Source organism: Heterocephalus glaber, unplaced genomic scaffold, assembly GCF_053883595.1.
Source record: "Heterocephalus glaber isolate CG9 unplaced genomic scaffold, H.glaber_assembly_v1.0 deba00001465, whole genome shotgun sequence".
Lineage (NCBI taxonomy): Eukaryota > Metazoa > Chordata > Mammalia > Rodentia > Bathyergidae > Heterocephalus > Heterocephalus glaber.
The window spans coordinates 2,152,618-2,176,719 of record NW_028258312.1 but is presented as its reverse complement, the minus strand read 5'-3'; the positions used below and the strand labels follow the sequence as shown (position 1 = coordinate 2,176,719).

Here is a 24,102-nt window from a genome sequence, read left to right as displayed (position 1 = left end):
TCAATCCCCAGCAATGCCCCACCTCAAAGAAAAAGGACTGGGGATGTAGCTCAGTGGTAGAGCACATGCTCAGTGTGCAGAAGGCCCTGGGTTCATTCTCAGGACCACAAGAAATTAAATTAGCCCTTTGATTTGGCACATGCCTGCAATCCCAGCTATTTAGGAGGCTGAGGAAGGAGGAGGATATCAAGTTTAGTGCCAGCCTGGGACCTCAAAAGAAACAAGAGCAGGATGTGGTTGTACAGGCCTGTAACCGCAGCACTCTGAAGGCTGAGATGGGAGGATCGCCAGGAGTTCAAGGCCAGCCTGGACCACATAGTGACTTCAAGGCCAGCCTGCGTTACAAAGCGAGACCGTCTCAAAAAGAAACAAGGGCCGGGGATTTAGCTCAGTAGTTTCACTGCCTGCTTCGTAAGTGCGAGGACCCAAGTTCAGTCCCCGGTACCAAAAAAAAAAAAGCCAGGACATACACTTTCATATCTAAAAAATTCTCTTGTGCTTGTTCATTCCCCTGTGAAGATGTTGGATAAATTATAGGAGCCCTCTCCAGAGAGTCCTTGGGAGCGCCTTCTGTCCGTCTTCAACTACGGCTGAGGCTAAACTGGGCTGAGCAGTGTGAAAATATGTGTTGGAGGGGAGGTCGGAAGTGCTAATGGGCACCTTCCAGATGCAACCCCAAGCTGCTGGTTGTCTCTGAAAGTGTTATCTATGGTCCATGAGGCAAGTCTACCTATCTTATAACCCGTGCTAGCAACTGTTTTCTCTTTTGAGTGAGGAATGATCTGCATTTGCACTAGTCAGGGAACCAAATAGATCTGAATCCCAGATTCTGCTACTTAGTAGCTTGTGAATTTGGACAAGGAGATATAAACAGTATCTACCTCATTAAGTTTTTCCAAGGATCACATAACTATTCAACAAATGTCAGCGACCATAGGTATTTTACAGATAGCTCAAAACTCAGATTGCAGAGTGCTAAGAAAACTGGGCAGAACTGGAATGACTCCTAAACTGTCTTCTGTTCACTCATCCCTACTTCCTTCGGTAGACTGCCCTCTCCATTTCTGTAAAATTTAAGGGCAAAGCAAGCTGTCCTAAGCTCCCTTTAATACTTGTCAGAAATCTGCCCTCCTAGTTTGCTGTGGTGCTACATGCCAGTAGTCTCAGCTACTCAGGAGGCTGAGGCAGGTGGATCTCAAGTTAAAGACCTTTCTGGGAAACTTAGCAGGACCATCTCAAAAAGGGCTGGGGATGTAGCTCAGAGGTAGAGCGCAGCAGCACTGGGGAAAAACAAAACAGCTTTCCGGTGAAACAAATGCCCTGTAGCCAGTATCCTTGTGGTCCAGCACCACCTTGTGGTCATTAGGACAGGCTTGTCCTGGCCTCTTTTTTTTTTGTAAGACGCCAGGGTTGGTGGTAGAGGAACCATCATATTAGGAGCTCCCACATGAGCCCTGACTCTGTGCCGGGCACTGGACAATGGACTCCATGCCATTCTCTAGCCTTTACAAAGGAAGTATCATTTCAGATAGGAAAGCTGGTGCACAGGACATGGGTTGATCTGTCAATCTCCTAAAGCCAGGTTTTCAATCCCAGTCTCAGGGTTTAAATTACACTGATAGGAAAATGGCTAGAAAGGGACTTACCTGAAGTTACAAACCCAACTAATGGCAGAACCAGACCCTGGCCGCTAATAAAACTTTTTGTCCTAAGCTTAGCTGAGGGTACCACGCAAGTTTCTGGAAAGACCCCCAGAGATGGCTCTACTTGAAATAGTTTACCCAGACAGGGCTTGGACTTACAGCTGAACTATCTGTATGTGGACCTCCAGTTCAGCCACATTCTTGGCGACCTGTGGCACCCAGACTGCAATAAAACTAGTCCCTGTGTCCTGCTCCACTCACTGGCTCTGGTGTAAGGCCTGTGTACCTCTTGGCTGGTCAGTTCCTATGTTCCTTGAGGCAAAGTCCCATCAGAGTGGGACTTGGCAGATGGGAGTCCCAGCTGGCACTCACTCAAGTTGGCTACAAGGGACAAGCTGGCATGGGGGTTAAATTCCACCTTGGCACTCGGCCCTGGATCTGCTGGGCCTGTCTGGGAGCGTCATGGCATGGGAACTACAGCTAGAGAACAAAAGATGGCAAGTACTGCAGGCCCAGACAGGCAAGTGCTGCACCCCACACATCCGGCCCTCCTGTGCCACCTTTCAACAGTTTGGCTTCAAGAACATCACCCAGGGATGCACTAGGAAAACTTATACCTCGCCTGCATAGGCATGCCTGCCCCTTCCCAGAGGGTGCATGGGTTTCATCAGGCTATCTCCTGAATCAGAGGAGAAAATGAGTGAAAAAGTATGCTGAAAAAGAAAATGACAAAAAGCCAAAACAAAAAGTACTGCCCTCGTTCCTGAATGAGGCTTCCTAAATTACCAAGTAGAAGATTCTAAGCACCTCGAGAAAACAACAGGAAGACATCTTCTCTGCTTTCACCTGACTCAGAAGCCTGCTCCCCTGGGCTGGCTGGCCTTGCTCTTCGATAGTGCTGTTATTCTCCTACTCAGAACAGGGTACACAGGGTGGGGATTGGGGAATGAAAGGCCCCTCAAAAGCAAACAGATTTAGAATCAACTTTTGAATTAGGCATGGGATAAAATTTTGGCTTTATCACTTTTAAGCTGCTACTTAACCTATTTTGGTGTTTCATTATTTAAAAAAAAATAGTTTTGGTAATGTTGGGGATAGAACCCAGCATCTCAAACATGCTAGGTAAGATCTCTTTCATTGAGCTGTACTTCCAGCCCTAATCACCTATTAAACATCTACCTCTGGAATACCTGAAATATCTTTAAAAGACAAAAAAGGTTTCCTTTTGAAGTGTATGTGGAATAGGAGGACATGCAAATCAGTTTGGCCCGAACTATCATCTCAGTACTCTGGGAGGCAAGAGGATCAGAAGGTTAAGTCCAGCCTGGGCAATTCAGCAAGACCCTGTCTCAAATCTTCCCCCCCGCACCAAATTTTAAAAAAAGGGCTGGGAATGTAGCTCAGTGCAAAGGCCCTGCCTGGATTCCACCCCCAGTACTGCAAAAAGACAGACAAAAAAACCCCACATCAGTTTTAGCCCTAGCAACTCGAATCTCTCCTCTAACACCTTTGGATTGGGACCTCAGACATCCTTTGCATATACCATGACATAAGACAAATGTGGTGAAAACAACTTAAATCTAAGGCCAAAAATGTTTCAGCCGTGACTAATCTGACATTTGCTTTGGAGAACTCACAACAATGTCTCCACAGTTCACAGATTTTTCTAGGAACAGTCCTAAAAAATCTCAAGCACACAAAATATATTCTTAAATATGGTTTAATACTCTTCTCCATTTCTGTACATCACAACACCAAGATTTCGCTGCTTAGGATCTCTCTGCAGAGGCTATAGAGAATGCAAAGGCTATGGTTTTCACCCCCTCTTATTTATGTGTTTGTATGTGTAAGTGTAATACATATCAGTATATATTGATACACACATCAATATATAATGCAATATATATCACCGAAGAGAACACATTGATTAAAGAAATACAAAAATTTGGCATCATTTCCAAACTTAAATAGTAAAAATAAAGACTACAAAAGGAGCTGCATACCCTAAATGTATCATGTGTAACAACAAGCATATTCAAAAATGTAAATTTACATCCAATTTCTCTGGTCTTGTCATATCACATTAGACCCATTTACAATGGCAAAACCCTAAGGTACTGCTGTGAAGAGAGCATGTTTGCTTGCTCATGGGTGTTCTGCAAATAAACAGCAGAGCCCAAAGCAAAAGCCTGTTCCGGTGAAACCTCCCACGTAGGTGAACACCAAAGAATCAACTCTTCTCACTGGGGTTGAGACATCAGGTTACACATTGACAGACAGTAATTTGGACCTCAGAGTACAGTGTAAGAACCAGAAGCTTTACATTTAAGACATACTCCCTTCATTCAAGTGAAACAGGATTATTGGAACGATAGGCAGGTCTGTAACCTGGGAACAAGGAGCTGGTTCAGACCAGTAAAGCTACAAGTGACTGAGTCAAGTCAGCAAAGAACAGCAGTCAGGCACTAAAGTGTTAAAAGTACCCAATTTGAAAACCAAATGCACCCCACTATCCTGTCAGCGTGGGGGTGATACCAACTGACTTTAAAAACCTTTGGTCCTTCAAAGTCCATTTGGTATGTATCTTTTTCCATTGCTACCACTGGGCATATCCCACACGCTTTGTTTACTGTCACCACCTTGAGGACACCTTGACCTTGCATGTCAGCCAGCCCGAATTATGGCCCAACTGCAAAGCATAAACTTCAGGTTTTCAGGTCAACTTTTGGATCCAACACGGTTTTAGTCCATGGTGCCAGAAGCTGCGTCCCATCCCTTCCCGCCCCTGTTCTTCCCACCCTCCTCCCATCATTTCTCACGTGAGAAGTGCTTGTTAAGTCCCACATTTGAAACAGATGCCCCAACCCCATGAGGGGTTCATAATTACATGCACAGTCATACATGTCCTGTTGTGAAAATATTGTAGTTCATTTAAAAAAATCAAAACATTCACATAATCTCATGCCACCCAACACCCTAAGGAAACATGACCACCTCCCTTTTACCAAAGATACACCCAAGCAAAATAAAATAATCTTTAAATTTTTTTGCTTCCACTTAAATTGCATGTTTTATTTCTCCCAATCCCAGCAATAGCACAGAAGCCCCATCATATCCATCCCAAACCAGTTTTTAGAAGGCTGAGATTATGAGGACCCTTGTCAAAGCAAGTGAGTGATACAAAGGCTCCCAAAGGCTGGGCACAAATGTGTCTGTCAAACAGATGGAAGTAAACAGTGCACTGGCCCCGATGCTTCATGAGTCAGCTTGACATTGCAATGCAATCTGCATCCTTGAAACTGACAGTCTGGGGAGGGGTGTGAGGGAGTGAGGTTGAGATTGCTTCCTATTAGCTCACCCTTTCAACATTAAACAGAGACCAGGAGAGAAATGGTTCCGACATTTCACCACATATATTTCTTCTTATGCAGTCTAAGCTGAGAATGCCATGTAAATGGGTCACTGCAAAATGCAGCAATTTAATTTTTTCTCCAATCAAAATCAGAAACAAACCAGAATGATCTCACTTCTATTAACTTTTGAAGGTTTACAGCAGTTAAAGTATTTTTGCTTCTATGTATGAAGGTTAAAAAAATCATTTTTTTTTCATAAAATACAAGAGCAACCAATTTCACCATCGAGTAAAAGTAAAAACTGGGATTCCTTTTTAAATTAGTCCAAAGTGGCATTTAGGAACTTAGTTGTAGGCTGCTGTGCTGACAAAGTGACAAACCAAAGTATAGGGCTGGGTCTGGTATTGTTTCGGTTTTCTTTTCAGTATCCAATGCTCACAGATTAAGTTCTGGAAATGTTCCAATTGTAAGGCAGGGATCTGTTTGGATTCCACCACAGGTATGCTCCTTGGGTTGGATGCTGGAGGGTGAGGCACGTTTTGCCAGACCCATGTCGACTACCTAGTAGTCATCAAGGTCAAAAAATTCATCATCTCCTCCTTGGTATTCCATTCCCTGGAAATCTACTCGGTACCGCAAGATACCTGGAGAAACAAACCAAAGGGTAAATGGCTGTGTTCATGGAATAAGAATGGGAAGGGGTGACTCTAATAAGGGAAGCCCCTTCTCTTGCAAATAAGTACTGATTTAAACATTGGTCCAGATAAAGAAATGTGTAACTGGGGCCGGGGATTTAGCTCAGTGGCACTTTGGCTGCCTTGCTAGCACAAGGTCCTGAGTTTGGTCCCCGGCACCAAAAAAAAAAAAAAAAAAAAAAAAAAAGAAAAAAAGAAAAGAAAAAAAAGAAATGTGTAGCCACCTGCTGCTCTAACCACCTGTTTCAAGTAGAGGATGAACACACCTCACTTAAGGGAACTTATTTCAGGCTAGCCTGAAGCCCTGGCCTTATGATCTTTTGCTGATGTTTCTTACCTCCAATTCCACCAAATCCTTTCACAAATTGGGATCCTTCTTGTGACTTATCTGTGACAATTTCCAAAGTAGCTCCAAATTTTTTATAGTTGTTTGCAAACCATTCTAAAAGGGGCATGCTTTCAATCAGCTCATGTTCCTGTCCTGTCTACATAAGACCATGAAATACAAAAACAATGGGATTAGGATACATCGAGGCATAGCCGGTTCCTTCAATACCCTACCCACCATCACTCTTACCATCCCACTCACGATATGTACGCATACATGTGCGTACAATGAACTGAATTCTGGTTTCTGGTAACTGAATTGAAATAGTGAGAAATTCTGACTGTCTCAACACTCCTTAGCCTCTAGCCTTAGTAATGAAATGTCAACACACTGCATCAGTGGTTTTTCAACTTGTGATTCCTATTGTTGACTCCAGAAATCAGGCTGTTGCAGTATTTCTATGTAACACTCATTCAACATCCTGGAAGAGACATGTCACACCTGCTTTTGGAAGTAGCCTCGTAAAAGACAGAGTCCTCCAACTCAGAATTTGAGAAAGCTACCACTTAAGGCCATCTTGTATGGGAAGGTAACATGTTTAGTCTTTTTTTTTTGTATCGGGGATTGAACTCAGGACCTTGTGCTTGTGAGGAAGGTACAGTGCGACTGAGCTAAATCCTTGGCCCAAGGTAACATTTTTAACTGGTGATGAATTTAGACCACACTCAGAGAGACACCACTGCACTGGAAGAACTGAAAGTGAAGAAAGCAGCACAGATTTAGCACAGAAGCACTATTCAAATTAAACCTTCCTCTCAGTAGGGTGTGGTAGTGCATGCCTGTCATCCCAGCACTTGGGAAGCTAAGGCAGGAAGACTGAGTTTGAGACCAGCCCTGGCAACCTAAAGACTTAGCGAGACCCTGTCTCGAAATAAAAAAATGTCAGAAGTACTGAGGATGTAGGTTAGTGTGATGGCCTTGGGTTCAATCCCCAGTACCGCACAACCCCTTCCCTATTACAGTGGACCCTTGACTTACGAACTCAATTCATCCTTGAGGGCTGGTTATAACTGAAGTTGGTCAACTGCCTTCAAAGTCTCTCTCTCGTATAATTTTAGGCTACACTTTGTGTCTTAGAGATCTCAGTATCCTTAGAGAGACATTGGCCCAGGATTTCTCTCAATTAACCCCACACAGGAAAGGATGTTGTAATGTTCATTCCAGAACCCTTTAAGGGTTAAATCTGTTTTTTGTTTTGGTACCGGGGATCGAACTTGGGTCCTTGGGCTTGCGCAGCAGGCAGCGAAACCACTGAGCTAAATCCCTGGCCCTAAGGGTTAAATCTGTATCTGAGAGCACCTGGAAGCACAAGTGGCCAGCATTTGGGTTGTAACTCAAGACTTTGGTTGTAAGTTAAAACTAAAATGCCAGTTGTAACTCCAGTTGTTTGTACATCAGGCCAGTCGTAACTAGAGGGTTCACTGTATTTCAGTAACAAGGATAGTTTTCAGGTTGCTTAACTACTTTAGCCATGACTTAGCCTCCTTCCTTGGAATCAGATCAGTGAGGGGCAGATAGATGACTGCCTCCTGCTGGCCCCTAACTAGTATGAGGTTTGGTTTCCCAGGCTGATCACTATGCTGCCAGTGCTTTAACACATGGACTTAAGAATTTTTGCATTTACCATCAAACAAAAACAAACACGTACCTCTTTGTCTGTGAAATGAGATTTATCCTTCTCTTGTTCTGGTGTTAAATAGAGAATTTTCTCCTCTGTAGTATTAAAAGGGAAAAATGTGTTACCCTGGTTCTCTTATACTTAGGTAAAGCCCCACAAGATGAAATCAGATGAGAAAAGGGCTCCTGGACTCATTCTTTTTTTTTTTGGTACCAGGGATTGAACTCAGGTCCTTGTGCTTGCTGGACAGGCGGCAAAACCTGAGCTAAATCCCCGGCCCCCTGGACTCATTCTATCAACCTCCTTTCTACAAGTATCTTGGCATGCACTGAGCATCTACCAGGTATGCTGCTCCTACCATAAGGAAACATCAAAGGCACCAAAGATATAGTCCTAGTCCTCAGCAAATCTAAGGCACTGAACAGGTCAAGTAGAAAAATCTAGATAGTTATGGCTGCTACACTAAAAGTGGGGAGCATGAGGGTGTTCCTGATTGCTCCTGAAATCAGCCAGCCTTCCTCAATGTTCATCCAGGCTTCCCAAACACACACGAAAGAAACAAAGAGTAACCATACTTTCTAATTCTCTTACCTTCTGTGCCTTGGCAATGAAGAACATATCTCATTATATCCAGATTTTCATAGACTATTAGAATCTCTACAGCTCCCATTTCCAAAGCTTTTAGTGTATCTTCAACTCCAAAACAGTACTTGCCCGTGTCCTGGCTAATTTCATCGAAGTATCGTCCTATGAATTAGGGACAAGACAATAAAACAGTTGGCTTTTGTATTCAACATTCAGCATATTGTGAACTGAAACTATTCAGAAGGTTACATTTTGCTGATGTATATTATGTAGTTAGGCCCATGATGGTTGCACCTGTACTCAACATATGCAAACATGTTACTCTCCAAACAACACAGTAGAACAATTACACAGCATCTGCACTGTATTGGTATTATAAATAATCTAGAGATAAACACTACACTATTTTGCTTCAAAGGTCTTGGCATATGTGGATTTGGATATTCATAGGGTATTGAAATCAATCCTCTGAAGATACTGAGGGATAACTGTATATTGTATTTTCCCTTATAGCTACACATTTATTAGACCTAATGACTAAAGATTAAAAATGATTCCATGGAGGAAGAAAATTAAAAAAAACAATTTTATTTAATTGTTTTTTTGAGACAGGGTCTCACTATGTAGTTCAGGCTGGCCTTACACTCACTATGTAGCCCAGGCTGGCCTTGAACTCACAGCGATCCTCCTGCCTCAACCTCCACAGTGCTGGGATTACAGGTGCGTGCCACTATGGCCCACTAAAAAACTTTAATAAAAATGTCTGATCTTCATTTTAACTTTTTCATGTCTTGGGGCCGGGGATTTAGCTCAGTGGCACTGTGCCTGCCTCACAAGCACAAGGTCCTGAGTCCAATCCCCTGTACCACAAAAAAAAAAACCAAAATCAAATCAAAACAAACCTACCAACAGAAAAACCAAACAACGAAAACTCCATGCAAAAAACTTAGTTTTTTCTAATTTCTTGGTAACTTTTTCATGTCTTACTCTACACACATAATCACGTACACACCTATATATATACACAAACAATATGCAAAATAGTTGCACATTATTGATACCTATTAATTTCTTCTCTTGAATGAATTTCACGTTGGAGAGGACTTCAGTAGATAACTCAATAGCTTGGTTGAATCCATTTTCACCACCATAGGATATATCAACTAACTTTAAAACTTTCGATTGCAACCTCTTGACACAATTAAAACAAAAACAAAAACATTAGCAGTTCAGAAGATCTTTATAAAGTCTATTGCTTAAAGGCAACAAACCTCAACTTTATGATCACTGAAGTCTAAATGAGAAAGAAGCCTAGTTTATTCAAAAGCTGCTATTGCAGTGAACGACACTACCAGGGCAAACTTTCAGAGCTAATTATATCACACATTCTGTTTGACCTACTACACAAGAATTCATTATATCAAACAATAATAAATTTCTTGTGAATGAAATGGAGAGCAACTGGCTCTTGGCAATAAGGTGACAAAGAATACTTTGGAAATGTGTCATGGCTGTGTCTGTGTCATAAAACAAAAGATCCTCTGGATTAAATGTTTTGGTATTAATCAGTTCTGTCATATTGTTACGTGTCACTGCTTTATTTATGTCCAGGAGTAAGTCAGCAAAGACAGTAAAAAACAACTTCTAGGCTGGGGATTTAGCTTAGTGGTTACTACTACCTGCCTCGCAAGCACAAGGTCCCGAGTTTGATCCCCAGTACAAAAACAAATAACAAAAAATAACTTCTAGTTTCTCTGAAACTAAAACACTTTAAAGTTGATTATGGTAATGTAATTTTTTTTTTGGTACTGCGGATTGAACTCAGGACCTTGCGCTTGTGAGGCAGGCATGGTGCCACTGAGCTAAATCCCTGGTCCCAATTATGGTAACTTACTAAAGCAGCCATCTCCATAGGGCCTGTAAGGGTCCCACCTAAAAATGGTTAATTTAAAGACAGGCCAGAAAAGCACAAGGGAATGTTCTCAAATGAGTGTCTGCAAACCTATACCATTTAACTCAGAGCTAGGTTTTTATTTCAAATCTGGGGCCTTGTACATACTAGGCAAATACTGTCACTGAGCTATATATCCCTAGCCCTAAGAGCTAGGTTCTTCCCCCTGGGGGGATGGGTGGGGTGGTGCCATTATTATTTGGTTTTACTGTGATTTACATTCAATTTTCCCATTTCTTTCTTTCTTTCTTTCTTTTTTTTTGTACCGGGGATCAAACTCGGGTCCTTGCGCTTGCGCAGCAGGCGGCGAAACCACTGAGCTAAATCCTTAGCCCTACATTCAATTTTCAAAATGCTGGGCACTCATTTAAGCAAAAGTATAAAAAAAAAAAAAAGTATATATAGTCCAAATTTGAAGTAGTGGATAAACTTAGATGTGTACTATATGGAAATAAGTCATACTACTTTCCCCCACACGATGGATTCATAAACTCATTCACCAATTCAGCAGTAATTTACTGAGAGTTCACTGTGTGTTAAGCAGTGGTAGGTACTACAGGCTGTCAATTGTATATTTCCTAGAAATTTTATTGTGGAGGTTTGCTTTTACTTTTAAATTTGGTTGAATTTATGATTTAACATAAAGGGTTTAAACCAGAAATCCCTGAATGAACAGAAAAGATAATTATGATTAATAAGGTTCACAGCTTTTTTTGGATCCATATTTCAGTGCTCCTACAAAAGCACTGCCTTATTATTTGAAATATTAAGTCTTATTACTGCAAGAGAATTATGAGTAAGACATGATAGACTCTAGAGATGCCCTAGTTGTTGCTCAGAGGTAAAAATAAATGTCTTATGTTTGCTTGTCTATATAACTAGCAGCATCTACAATAATTTAGGGGCTTATATAATGGAACATCTACTTCTCACTTACCTGATCAAACATATCAGATTGACTTAGTTCAGTTTTAAAGTCAGCTGATCCAGCTAAAACAAGACCAGCCACATTCACTTTGTCCCCAGAAATAAACAGTTGTACAGCAGTTTCTGCTACTTTCCGAACATAGTTATGTCGCTTTTCCATTCTTAAACGGGCAAAACGCAAGGCTGACTGACCTCCTCTACCTTTGACACAAAAGTGGTGAGGAGACAATTATTAAGAAGCACAAGATGTCTTGAGAATTAAAAACAATCATGCCATTAACTAAAAAAAGAACAAAGAAAAATCACCATCCCTTTAACTAAAAGTTTATTTCAGAGAGTAACTATTACTAGACATAAAGTAAAAGGGCTCAAGCTCTCCTCCCATCTTACCATGTTTCTTTGGAAGATCCACAGTGAATTTGTGCAGGACTTCTCTTGTATTTCCTTGGAGTGTGCCAAAAAGTGCACCACTACCATCTATTACAATGAAGCCAAACTTGCTGTCATCTGAAAGTAGTGCTGTAAGAGCCTAAGAACAAACACAAGTACCACATAACAAACTCCAAAGCTCTGCTAAGATCAAGACAAAACCCAAAAGGCAATAAAGAGTCCTTATTCCTCACGTACCATTTTATGAGTACTGCAGAAAAGGCATCTGATGGAATAATATATAGAAAGAACTCTTATGTAGAACAGTGATTGCCAAGGGCAGAAGGGAAGGGGGAATGGTGAACTATTTATTGTTTAACATTTCACTATGGGGCCATAATTTGTACATCTCACTGCCAGACGGCTATGATTTGAACATGTTATCTTCCTACAGACTTAAACCACTGGTGGTACATGCATGACTGAGCCATCAGGCAGTACAAGCTGCCCAGAATGTGTTAATGGGTAGAGAATTTTTTTTTTTTTTTAGTACCGGGGATCGAAAGGTAGAGAATTTTATAAGGTGAGTTTTGGAGATGGATGGTGGCAGTGATAGATGAACAACTGCATGAATACATTTAAAACCACTGAATTATACACATAAAAATAATTAAGGTGATAAATTTTATATGTACTTTACCACAGTAAACACACAGAACCAACAAACACTCTTGAAACCCAAAACTCAATAGAAAATTACGGGCTAAAATTCTTCTAGCTCTTGACTTAATTCAGACAGTCTATGGAGTAATTAATTATCTAACTTTCAAAAGTTGACTTTCCCCCCCTTAATAGCGAGTAAAACCAGGGCCTCACCAATGCTAGGAAAACACTCTTACAGAGCTGCACCTCCAGGTCCCAGAAGTTGACATTTTGTTACATTTAATAACCCCAGCATTATTACAGAATGTATCATGACAAATTAAGACTATCTTGCAAATTAAACCTATAAATGAGCACAAAACTCATAAAAAATCTCTACAAAGATTTTCTAGCTTTGAAATATTTAATTCCTCTGGTCTTAGGGCTGGGGATTTAGCTCAGTGGTGCCCTCCCTGCCTCACAAGCACAAGGTCCTGAGTTTGATCCCCAGTACCAAAAAAAAAAAAAAAAAAAAAAAAAAAAATCCTCTGGTTTTGAGCAATATTTATTATCTGGATATAAAACTGTTTCAAAGGTATTATAAGGAAAATTCTGAGTTTTATGGGGAAAACTTCCAGGTTGGTAATATTTCCTCATATTTCTACTTTTCCAAAGGAAAAAAATTTTTTGGGGGTACCAGGGATCGAACTCAGGACTTTGTGATTGCCAGGCAGACACGGCACCACTGAGCTAAATCCTGGCCCAAAGAAAAAAATATTTAGAGTCCTCGGACTCTTCAGATACATTTTCATGATGTACTTTTAATATCAGATTTGGCAGATCACTAATTGCTAGGTGACAATCTCTTTAGAACTAAGAAATTATTACCTGTTCCATTTTAACCAACAAAGAAAACAGCACTTTAGAGAAATGTCTAGAGTGTAGATTAATCAACTAAGATCTCTCTTTAACCAAAGCACGCTTGATAATTAGCATTAAGACATGAGTATTTGCCAGGTCTGGTGGCACATGACTATAATTTTCAGGAGGCTGAGGCAGGAAGGATCACCTGGGCATAGGAGTTTGAGGCCAGCAGCCTGGGTAACTTAGTGAAACCCTGTTTCAAAAAGAATTTTAAAAAAGGGCTTGAGAGGGCCGGGGATTTAGCTCAGTGGTTTCGTCACCTGCTGCGCAAGCACAAGGACCCGAGTTCGATCCCCGGTACCAAAAAAAAAGGGCTAGAGAATCCCCAGTACTAGGTATGTGTGACAGAAAAGACATAAATACTATCTATTTAAAATATAGTCTTAACTCGGGCATGGTGGTACATGGCTGAGGCAAGAGGACTGTGAGCCCAGGCCAGGCTGGGATACATAACAAGACCCTGTCTCAAAAAGACCAAAACAAAACAACCAAAGCCTTAAGGTGGGGGTAGGGTATAGCTCAGTGTAGATTGCATGCCTAGCATGTGTTTGTGTGAGGGCTTGAATTCAATTCCCATCACCCAAAAATAGCTTTATACAGTAAAGATTTGTTAGGAATGTTAATTAAGGTTTTTCAGTAAGTCAATCCAGAAATAGACTTACTCTTATTTTCTGGCAGTGCTAGGGACTGAACCCAGTGCCTTGAGCACATTTATTTTTTGGTACTGGGGATCGAATGCAGGACCTTGTGCTTGCAAGGCAGGTGCAGTGCCACTGAGCTAAATCCCTGGTCCCTTGAGCACACTTCTTTTTTTTTGGTACTAGGGATTGAACTCGGGTCCTTGCGCTTTCGAGACAGGTGGCAAAACCACTGAGCTAAATCCCCAGCCCTTGAGGACACTTCTTATCCCTTTCAAGAATGTATAATTAAAAGTTGGGTGTGGTGGCACAGACCTGTAAGCCCACCAATATCCCTCCCACCGTGGGGCAGGGCGCGGGCACCCACCCGCACACGCTAAGGCAGATGGAACCAAGTTCGAGCCCAGCCTGGGCAACTTAGCAGGACCTTGTCTCAAAATAAAAAATTGAGAAAGAGATGGAGATGTAGTTTAGTGCAAAGTGCAAAGATTCTGGGTTCAACATCCAGTACTGTCACTCACACACATACAATATAATTACCCTTATGAAACAGGAAATACACGAGGACATATTGACATACCAGTGAAGCCAGCAAGATTAAAAGGCACCTTGGAAGAGGACTTAAGGTTTAGAAAAATCAATGATTTTAACTTAATAAGTGAATTAAATCCAGACAATATGGGTAGCAGGTACTGTCTACATCAGTAAAATTCAAAACCAGCATTTCCTCAAACCAGATACAGGTTTATGGGACAGAGTGGCTGAGTGTCTCCCTAATGAAGTCTCTGCCAGAAACAGACTGTGGTAGCTAAGAGAAAAACAGTCTGAATCATCCATGTAGTTGACCAATATTCAACTGGAACTGGACTTCCTGTCAAGTTAGCAAAAATCATCCACTGTAAACTGTGTCGACAAATGTCAGTTCTAATTCTACTGTAGAGGTTTTCCCTAGGTGGATGAAAGGCAAGAGACTAAACTAGGAGCCAGCTGTGAATTCCTGATTGTTCTACTGTTGACTGATTTAGGTCACTCTAATGAGGTTTCCTTTCCATTAAAGTTTATCTTATGGCAGTCTGTCACTCAAGTTTTCATGGGGAGGAAAAGAAAAAAAAGAACCTCCTGCTACTAAAAATCTTACAATTTGAACTGAAAACTAAAGGTACAAAGAATACAGGCAAGTGTCACTGGTAAATAGGAAGAAATGAAGATCAACTAGCCAATTATTTCTTTGTCTCTAGTTAGTTTTCCAAAATCCAGTTTAGAACTTTCTTCAAACAATGATGAATAACTACCATCATAATAAATATAAATTGTATTACCTTTTGTAAATAGTAAGCTGTACAAAATGGTACCATTTTCCATGGTTTGGAAAACAGTGTGACAATTTCTCAAAAGGTTAAACATAGTTACTATGTGACCTAGCAATTCTATTCCTAGATTTAAGAAAGCATGGTCAGGGCAGGGATTTAGCTCAGTGGTTTTGCCGCCTGCTGTGCGAGCACAAAGACCCGAGTTCGATCCCCGTTACCAAAAAAAAGAAAGCATGGTCACACAAAAAAATTACAGATGAATGTTGACAGCAACATTACTCATAACAGTCAAATAGTGGAAATAACCAATGTTTATCAACTACTGAATACATAAAATGTGGCATATCCACACCATGGATTGTTTGGTAATAAAAAGGAAGGACTGCTGATGGGTATGAGTTTACTTTTTGGAATGATGAAAATGTTCTGTATTCAAACTCTTACCTCTGTATGGAATTTGTTGTCACACAAATACAATGATGTATTAATTGGTTTGAAAGGCTCAAAGTCAATGTTGACTTTCTTTTCCTTTCCTTCTTCTGTTACAATTGTTCCACAGTAAACAACCAGACCATTTGGAGGTACTGCAAAGAACACAAACAATTTCTCTACTTTAAATGTTCCCACAGCCTTAATTTAAACAAAACAGAAATAGCCTTAAACCTCTTAGGCAAAATTCTCTCCCTAATTAAAAAACTTCCTCTGAGGAATTTATTCCTCTAAAATACTGTAAGTACTACTTAAAAAAAATGTTAAAACACCAAGGCTAAAGAGACATTTATGATGGCTGGCTGAAGAAAATGTTGGGGGAATAAAGCACCACAGCAAGATCAAAATGGAAAATATAACCAAGACAAACAATGTGGAAAGAAGGAAGATGAGTGAATTGCAGATTACCTTTGTTATAAAGTTTGAGTCTTTGTTGTACAGATGTAATGGCTCCCAAGACTGAAAGGCGGTTTACTCGTGACTTAATGTTAGATGCAGTTCCAAACTCATCTGCTAACATTTTTGCCACTCGTGAAATCTGGTCTTTGGGAGGAATGATCAATGATATCATGCTGGTGCCATTGCTGTGGAAGAAAGGATAACTTCTTAGTGGCTCAAATATCACCTGAGAATAGAGTTTAAGGGGCCGGGGATTTAGCTCAGTGGTTCTGTCGCCTGCCTCGCAAGTGCAAGGACCTAAGTTCGATCCCCGGTACCAAAAAAAAAAAAAAAAAAAAAAAGAATAGAGTTTAAATTAATGTTTATCCTTAGTAAAATGAATCAAGGTTGAGATGCCCTTGAAATAACAGAAACAAGTCACTCTCAACTTGACCAGGATGTAGTTTCACCCACATATACCCAAGAGCTAGGAAGTGTTCAGAATATAGCAGGTGCTCAATTTTTTGGATGAAAGGAAAAGCTGTGATAAGGAGGGCCAATAGGTTGGAATTTGGCAGTGGGTGAAGCCTACCTATGCCAGAGACTTGGAATCTGGAGGCTCTTCAGTGGGAGATGCTATGCCAGGACAACAAAACAGATCACTCTAAAGTCTAGACAGAATACCAATATTAGCTGGGCGTGGTGGTATATGCTTATAATTCACTTGGGATGCCAAGGCACAAGGATTTCTGTGAGTTCAAGGCCAGCCTGAACCACCTGTCTTAAAAAAACAAATACAGGGCCAGCGATGTAGCTCAGTGGTGGTGTGCTTGCCCGGAAAGCTCAAAGTCCCAAGTTCTATCCCCAGTACCAAACCAAACCAAACCAACAAAAAATACCAGTATTATCCCTTTTAAATATTTTGAGACAGGATCTCACTAGGTTGCCCAGGCTGGACTCAAACTTATGATCCTTCTGCCTCAGCCTCTCAAGAGTGCTGGGATTACAGGCATGTGCCACCATGCCCAGCTCTCCCATTTCTTTCAATTCCAGGCTTACCACGAATATTTATAAACACTAACTGAGGACCTCCTAAGTGCTTTGATGATAGGAAAGGACAGCACTGGAATTCACACAAACATCCCAACTATGAAACCAATCTCTCTTCTTGCACGCACATTCTCCCTAAATAGCAATGTATCACCCCCATCCTTACAGTGGGAACTGAAACCAGGGCTTCATCCATACTAGACAAACACTACCACTGGGCTACATCCCCAGGCCTAAACAGCAATGTATTTTATATATCAAATGCACTGATTTGATTAAAAAGAGCAATGTATTCTGACCTGATCAACTCTGGGTGCCCAATCAAGTTCAAGTTTCTAGAACAAAGACAGACCAAACTCTGAAGTATGGAGAATACCACTAATGCCCTGACAGATCCCCATGATTTCTAGTCTCAATAATAGAGTCCAGGAACATACCTTTTTCACTTGCATTCTCCTAAGATACTCATCATCACTACCATTAAGAAACACCTCATTTTAATATTTTAGTATTCTAGTTTTACCTGAAACACATACATTAGTATATATATCAATGAGCTGGGGATGTGGCTCAGGGTAGATGATTAATATGTGCAAAGCCCTGGGTTTAATCCCCAGCACAACTACCCCCCAAAAAAGAAAGTGAAAAGACAACCCACAAAATGGAAGAAAACATTTCCAAGTCATACATCTGATAAGGTTCATGTGAAGAATAACTAGAATATATAAAGAACTTTTATAACTTAACAGATAAATTAAAAATGGGATCAAGGGGCCGGGGATTTAGCTCAGTGGTTTTGCCGCCTGTTGCGCAAGCACGAGGACCCAAGTTCAATCCCCAGTACCAAAAAAAAAGGATCAAGGCTTGAACAGACATTTCTCCAAAGAAAATATAGACTGAAACTGTTATTCAATGCTGTTGGGGACGTAAAGTGGTATAATCCTTTGGAAAACAGCCTGCAAGTTCCTTAAGGGTTTTTCTTTTTTTTTGGACCGGGGATCGAACTCAGGACCTTACGTGTCCTTAAGAGTTTTAACAAAGAGTTACTCTATGACCCAGCCATTCCACCTATGTACCCCAAGAGAAAAGAAAATATATGTGACAAACAAAAAAGTTGTGCCTGAAAGTTCAATGAAGCACTCGTTACTCAATAAAAAAGTGGAAACAACCCATAAGTGTAAGAAATAAATGGATAAACAAAATGCAGGGACTGAGGATGTAGCTCAGTGCTGCTGTGCCTGCCTGACAAGCACAAGGTCCTGAGTTCCATCCCTGGTACCAAAAAAAAAAGTGGTATACTCATATAATGAATTATTCAGCAATAAAAAGAATGATGCATACATTTATTTACATTATACCAAATAAAACCGGTCACAAATGATCACATACTATATAATTCTATTGATATGAAACATCTAGAGCAGGTAATCCAGATAGAAAGATTGGTGGTCGCCAGGGGATAGGAAGAGGGAAGGGCACAGTGTGACTGTTAAATGGTGTATGTAGTTTAATTCTGGGTTGATGGAAATATTTAAAAATTAGTGGCGATAACTGCACAGCCCTGAAAAATCAAGGAGCCGGACACTTTATTTTTCTTGCTTTCCTGGCAACTGAATGAATGGCCTTCACAATGATCTACCTCCCCAGAACATTCTTTTGAGACAGGGTCTAAGTTACTAAGTTGTCCATGCTGATCTCTTGAACCTGTGATTCACTTGCCTCAGCTACCTAAACTGCTGGGGTCAAAGGTATTTACCACCCGCCTAGCTAATTGCACACTTTAAAGGAGGTACATTTTATGATAGTATAATCCTTTGGAAAACAGCCTGGTAGTTCCTTACGAGTTTAAACAAAGTATTACCCTATGGTTGAACATATATATATTGGGGTGATATATATTTATTTTGGGGTGATTTATATATTAATAAAGCTGTCATAAAAAATCTATGGGCACACACCCATAATTTTAGCACTCCGGTGACTGAGGCAGGAGGATTGCTGTGAGTTCAAGGCCAACCTCAGCTAAATAATGAGTTCAACGTCAGCCTGGAATACACAGTGAGACTGTCTCAAAAAAAAAAGACTTCAATCTTACAATTTATTTTAGAAAAACCAAAGCATGGTTTCTTGAGAAATGTTAATTTGTTTTCACTAATTACTATAATATGGTATGTCATGAAAACTAATTAATAATTTATAAGAACAAAATCACACCTTCAATACACAGAAAATTAAAAGCCACAAATCTGTCCTGACCAGATATAAATAAGCTAGCTTTTACTACAACAGCTATCAATATATAATGAAGTGATTTACATTTTGACGTCAAAAGCTGATCTGACACGAACCAAAGCATGTTAAAAAAATATGGTACTGGGCCGGGGATTTAGCTCAGTGGTTCCACTGCCTGCCTGGCAAGCACAAGGTCCTGAGTTCGATCCCGGTACGAAAAAAGGGAAAGAAACATGGTATCATAGCTGGGCATGGTCACTCATGCCTGTAACTCCAGCTACTTGGGAGAACAAGCCAGAAGGATTGCATGGTTGAGATCCTGTCTCAAAAAGAGCGAAAGAAATGCCTGGCTTAACAGAATTTCACATATGGAGTTCAGTGAGAGCTGGCATGAAAAAATTAGAAAGCTAGGACTATCCAGTGAAATGGGCTCATATGCCAAGGAACTACAAAGGGAAAAGCACTGAGGGAGAGAGAGGAACAACAAAAAGAAACACTGTAACTGCAGTTGTTTAAAATCTGAATATGCCTGAAATTAGTTCTTAGGAGAGACTTTTTTTTGACAGGGTCTTGATGTAGCCCAGGATGGCCTGGAGCCAGTGACACTACCGCCTCAGCCTCCTGAGAAGCTGGGATTATAGGGGTATACAACTGTAACCTGGCTGGGTATTTTTATAGTAAAATTAACTTCATTCATGTGTACCACTGCAGTTGTTTTTCCCCTGGATTTACATTAGAACAGGACTTCATTTACACAAGATTCCACCCTGAATGGTTTCCCCTAGTGGCAAATTCTACAAGTCCTCTAGATTGAGCAGATACATCTTTTCAAGTAGATAAATGGGAACCAAGCACAGGTGGCATACGCGTGTAATCCCAACACTTGGGAGGTTGAGGCAGAAGGATCACTGTGAGTTCAAGGCCAGCCCGAACAACACAGAACCTGCTTCCAAAAAAAAAAAAAAAAGAAGCTGGGTGTAGTGATGCACATCTGTAATCCTAGGATTTGGGAGGCTGAGGCAGGAGGATCGAATTTGAGGCCAGCCTGGACTACACAGTGAGTTCAAGGTGAGCCTGAGCTACATATTGAGACCCTGTCTCAAAAAACAAAAACAAGGGGCTGGGGATTTAGCTCAGTGGTTTCGCTGAAGGCCTTGTAAGCGGAAGGTCCCGAGTTCGATCCCTGGTACCAAAAAAACCCCAAAACAAAACAAAAAAGTAGATAAATTGGTTATCTAGTGTTTTCACTACAGAAATAGTTACTCTGAAATTGTCAGCCAAATTATACCTCCAAAATCAGTTGTGTTTTTGCTGGTCTACCTACAGGCTAGTTTATAACCTTTGTGATATTTTCCCCCATAAAGTACAAGCTAATTAAATATAGTACATGGGAAGAGTATGGTGTGTACTTTGCTGCCACCCCTTGGATAGGGGTGCAAATATTCTAGCCAAAACAAAGAATCAAGGATATTTAAGATATGCAGCTTCAGCTGTCATCACAAATGTGTAAGTTTCTAAAACAAAATTTCCAAAAATAAAGTTTTGGAATTCTATGTCAAACTTTACAGATCAAGGAGGAGAAAATGAGTCTGTTCTGGGAAAGGCTGGAAATACTGGGCAAGTGAATTTAACTTCATCAATACTCTAACGGTTAGGGGAACAGCTCAGTGACAGAATGCATGTGTGAAGCCTAGATTCAACCCCTAACACTCAAAACAACAAAAGCAATCTAGATTGTAGATGCCAACTACCTGTCTTCTGTGCAGTGGGGGTCAACTCATGTATGTAGACTATGAAGAGAGGATAGGAAGTTTGAGTATCAGCTTTACTGGCTTATGCTTGTCTTCTGATGAAGCCAGGAAGAAGGGGAGGAATTCTATCTTCATCCTAGGGGCTCTTCAGGGGTCAAAGGAAATTTTTTTTTTTTGGTACCGGAGATCAAACTTGGGTCCTTGCGCTTGTGCAGCAGGCCGCGCAAACAGTGAGCTAAATCTCCAGCCCAGGAATTCTCTCTTAATGCCTTGCTGCTGGCTTGAACCACTGGGTGTACAAGCACAACTATCCCATAGAGTGATTCTGAGCCGCCTGGCAGCCAGACATTATCAATTACCTTGCCATCGTGCATGTGTAAAAGAATGGTTCACTGGGCCTGATGGTGCACCCCTGTAATCCCAGCACTTGGGAGGCTGAGGCAGGAGTTTGACACCAATGTGGGCTAAATAGTGAGTTCAAGGTAGTTGCTCTGTAGTTAGGCTGGCCTTGGTTTACAGAGTAATTTTGTAGGAGATAGAACTGGCAAAGAGGTGATCAGTAGGGAATGGAATGAGAAGGGGCTCTAAGAATAGCAGGGGTGAAAGCTCAGAGCTGCGGAAATAGGCACCAATTCCTAAAGGATTAGAAAATTTGAGGCTAAAAAGAATGTTAGGACAATTTAACTGAATGAATCTAAAATGCTTGAAAGCTATCTTTTTTTGTTTTTTTTTTTTGGTACTGGGGATTGAACTCGGGTCCTTAGCTTTCGAGGCAGGCGGTGGAACCACTGAGCTAAATCCCCAGCCTTGAAAGCTATCTTTAAAGCAAGATAAAGATGTAGAGGGCAAAGCAATGACCTCAAAATAAACAGCTATTAAAAAAAAAAAAAAAAAGATAAACAGCTATTTGCTTTCCACTGCAGATAGGTTAAGAAGATAAACATTCACTAAGCAACTATACTGTATAGCACAGCTGGGCAACTTTACACACACATATCCATGAATTGTAATACCCCAGAGAGGACAAACTAGTAAATGTACCTAAGAACAAAATCTTGTTATAGGAATCCCTTTCTAAAAAGGTTTAGAAATGTAGCCAGGGATTGTAGTGCACACCTGTTACCCCAGCTACTAAGGCTGAGGCAGGTAGATCACTAAATTCGAGCTAGGCCTGGATACTTTAGTGACTTAGCAAAACTGTCTCAAAACAAAAAGGAAAAAGGGCTGGGGATATAGCTCAGTGTCCCTGGATCCAAGCCCCAGTATCTGTGTATATGTGTGTGGGAAGCAAGCTTTTTTGGTGCACACCTGTAATCCCAGGACTCAGGAGGCTGAAGCTGGAGGATTGCTGTGAGTTTGGGGCCAGTTTGAATTAGATAGTAAGATGCTGTTTCAAAAAGCAACAAAACCAGGGCCAGGGATTTAGCTCAGTGGCACCATGCCTGCCTGGCAAGCGCAAGGTCTCTGGTACAAAAAAAAAAAAAAAAAAAAAGCAACAATACCCCACCCCAAAGCATATTTCTACCAAGTTACTACATTTGAAATGTTACTGCAAAATCTTGGACTCTTACTTTTGTTAGTTTCCTCGAAGGCCTCTCTGCACTCTGTGGTGGAAATATTAAGTTTCTGAACTCAACCTTTTATTATAAAGTCCCTGACTGGTGAGGGGAAATGCAGATTAAATACATGGCTTCTATTTTAAAAATTTAAAGGCTACTTCAACAACCCCTGATGTTTGTCTGTTAGGTTTAATAAAAGCAGATTAAAGTTTTTCCAGGAAACATTTCCAAACAAGATAAACACTCACTTACCACCCCCCAGGCAAGCCAATCAAAGTTGTTAGACCAGTTCTTGTAAACACAAAAATTAAGGAAGCTAGTTCACATTAAAGTAAAACTAAAGCCTTTCTGCAAAGTGATATAAAGCTTGAAGGAGCTACTGGCTACAAAGGCAAACTACAACTTTTTAAACTTTTAGTGTTAAGCCCCCACCCCTTTGGTATGGGGGACTGAACTCAGGACCTCGAGCTTGCCAGGCAGGCGCTGTGCCACTGAGCCAAATGCCCAGCCCTTTATTCACTTTTTTGCTATCATATTCCTATTCCAGCTGGGACAGTGAGTGGTGCACACTTGTAATCCCAGCAGTTGGGAGGCTGAGGCAGCCTGGGCAATTTAGTGATTCTCTATACTGCAATAAAAAATAATAGGAGCTAGGGATCTGACTCAGTGCAAAGGCCCAAGCTTTAGTCCCCAGTACTACAAAATGAAAACAGACAAAACTCCCACAAAAACAAAAATATAAAACTTATCCCTTGTCCAAAATCAAAAGGCATCATCCAGAAGAGACAATGAACTTGGCACAGTGGTGTATGTATGTATGTAATTCCAGCTACTGAAGAAGCTGAGGCAGGACAATTCCAAGTTTGAGGCCTGCCTAGGCAACTTAGCAAGACCTTGTCTCAAAATAAAAAAGCTCCTAGAGGCCCCTCTTTTCAGATCTCCTCTTGTTCTCACTGGTTGTGTGTACTTTTCCATCAGCCAGGTGTAGTGGCACATGCCTGTAATCCCAGCACTCGGACTGCTGTGAGTTCAAGGCCAGCCTGAACTACACACAGCGAGACCCTGTTCCCCCCACCAAAATAATTCATCAATCCTTCACACAGAGGATTAGCTTCTGAAAGTCAAATAGAGGAAGACAAGAGGAAGAAGCAGAGGCAGTTGGTAGGGTTTTTATCTCTAGGGCAGAGTAGAACTACCAGTTACACATCCAAGGATTCATGGTCCCTGAATACTGTGGATCGGGAAACAGTTATGTGGTTACTAAACTGGCAGGACCTGAAGATATCTAAGGAAGAAAATTTGAGGCAATAAGAGCAAACCTTGGGATGCACTGGGTGTAGATACATGTCTGAGTAACTTTTTAGGCTTCTCAGGGTCCCATAATCCAAAAAAATCACAGACAAGCAAATCTAGGCATCCTTTGACCTATAAAGATTTTATTGATATTCATCAGCAGCAGCAATGATTAAGAACAGTTTAGAAAGGTAGATGAAAAAAATGTGGTTCCCATAAGATTAACCCCTGACCAGGTTGCTTGTGTTGCTTTCTGCATCTCCAAGCTATCAGATAATCTCTTGGTCAGCTGAAGGTAAAAAGCTTC

General features: G+C 40.9%; 1 protein-coding gene across 1 annotated transcript in view; it reads right to left on the bottom strand.

Annotated features, from left to right (window-relative positions):
* Positions 1-5,034: 5,034 nt before the first annotated feature.
* Positions 5,035-24,102, bottom strand: part of Etf1 (eukaryotic translation termination factor 1) — a 30,962-nt gene continuing 11,894 nt past the window's right edge. Inside the window, exons 3-11 of the mRNA XM_087180683.1 lie at positions 15,941-16,116; positions 15,488-15,627; positions 11,551-11,689; positions 11,171-11,361; positions 9,344-9,473; positions 8,289-8,444; positions 7,728-7,792; positions 6,029-6,176; positions 5,035-5,640 (exon numbers count right to left, since the gene is read on the bottom strand). Of these exons, the coding sequence (XP_087036809.1) occupies positions 5,558-5,640; positions 6,029-6,176; positions 7,728-7,792; positions 8,289-8,444; positions 9,344-9,473; positions 11,171-11,361; positions 11,551-11,689; positions 15,488-15,627; positions 15,941-16,116 (1,228 nt within the window). The 3' untranslated portion in view covers positions 5,035-5,557. The remainder of the gene's footprint in view (positions 5,641-6,028; positions 6,177-7,727; positions 7,793-8,288; positions 8,445-9,343; positions 9,474-11,170; positions 11,362-11,550; positions 11,690-15,487; positions 15,628-15,940; positions 16,117-24,102) is intronic.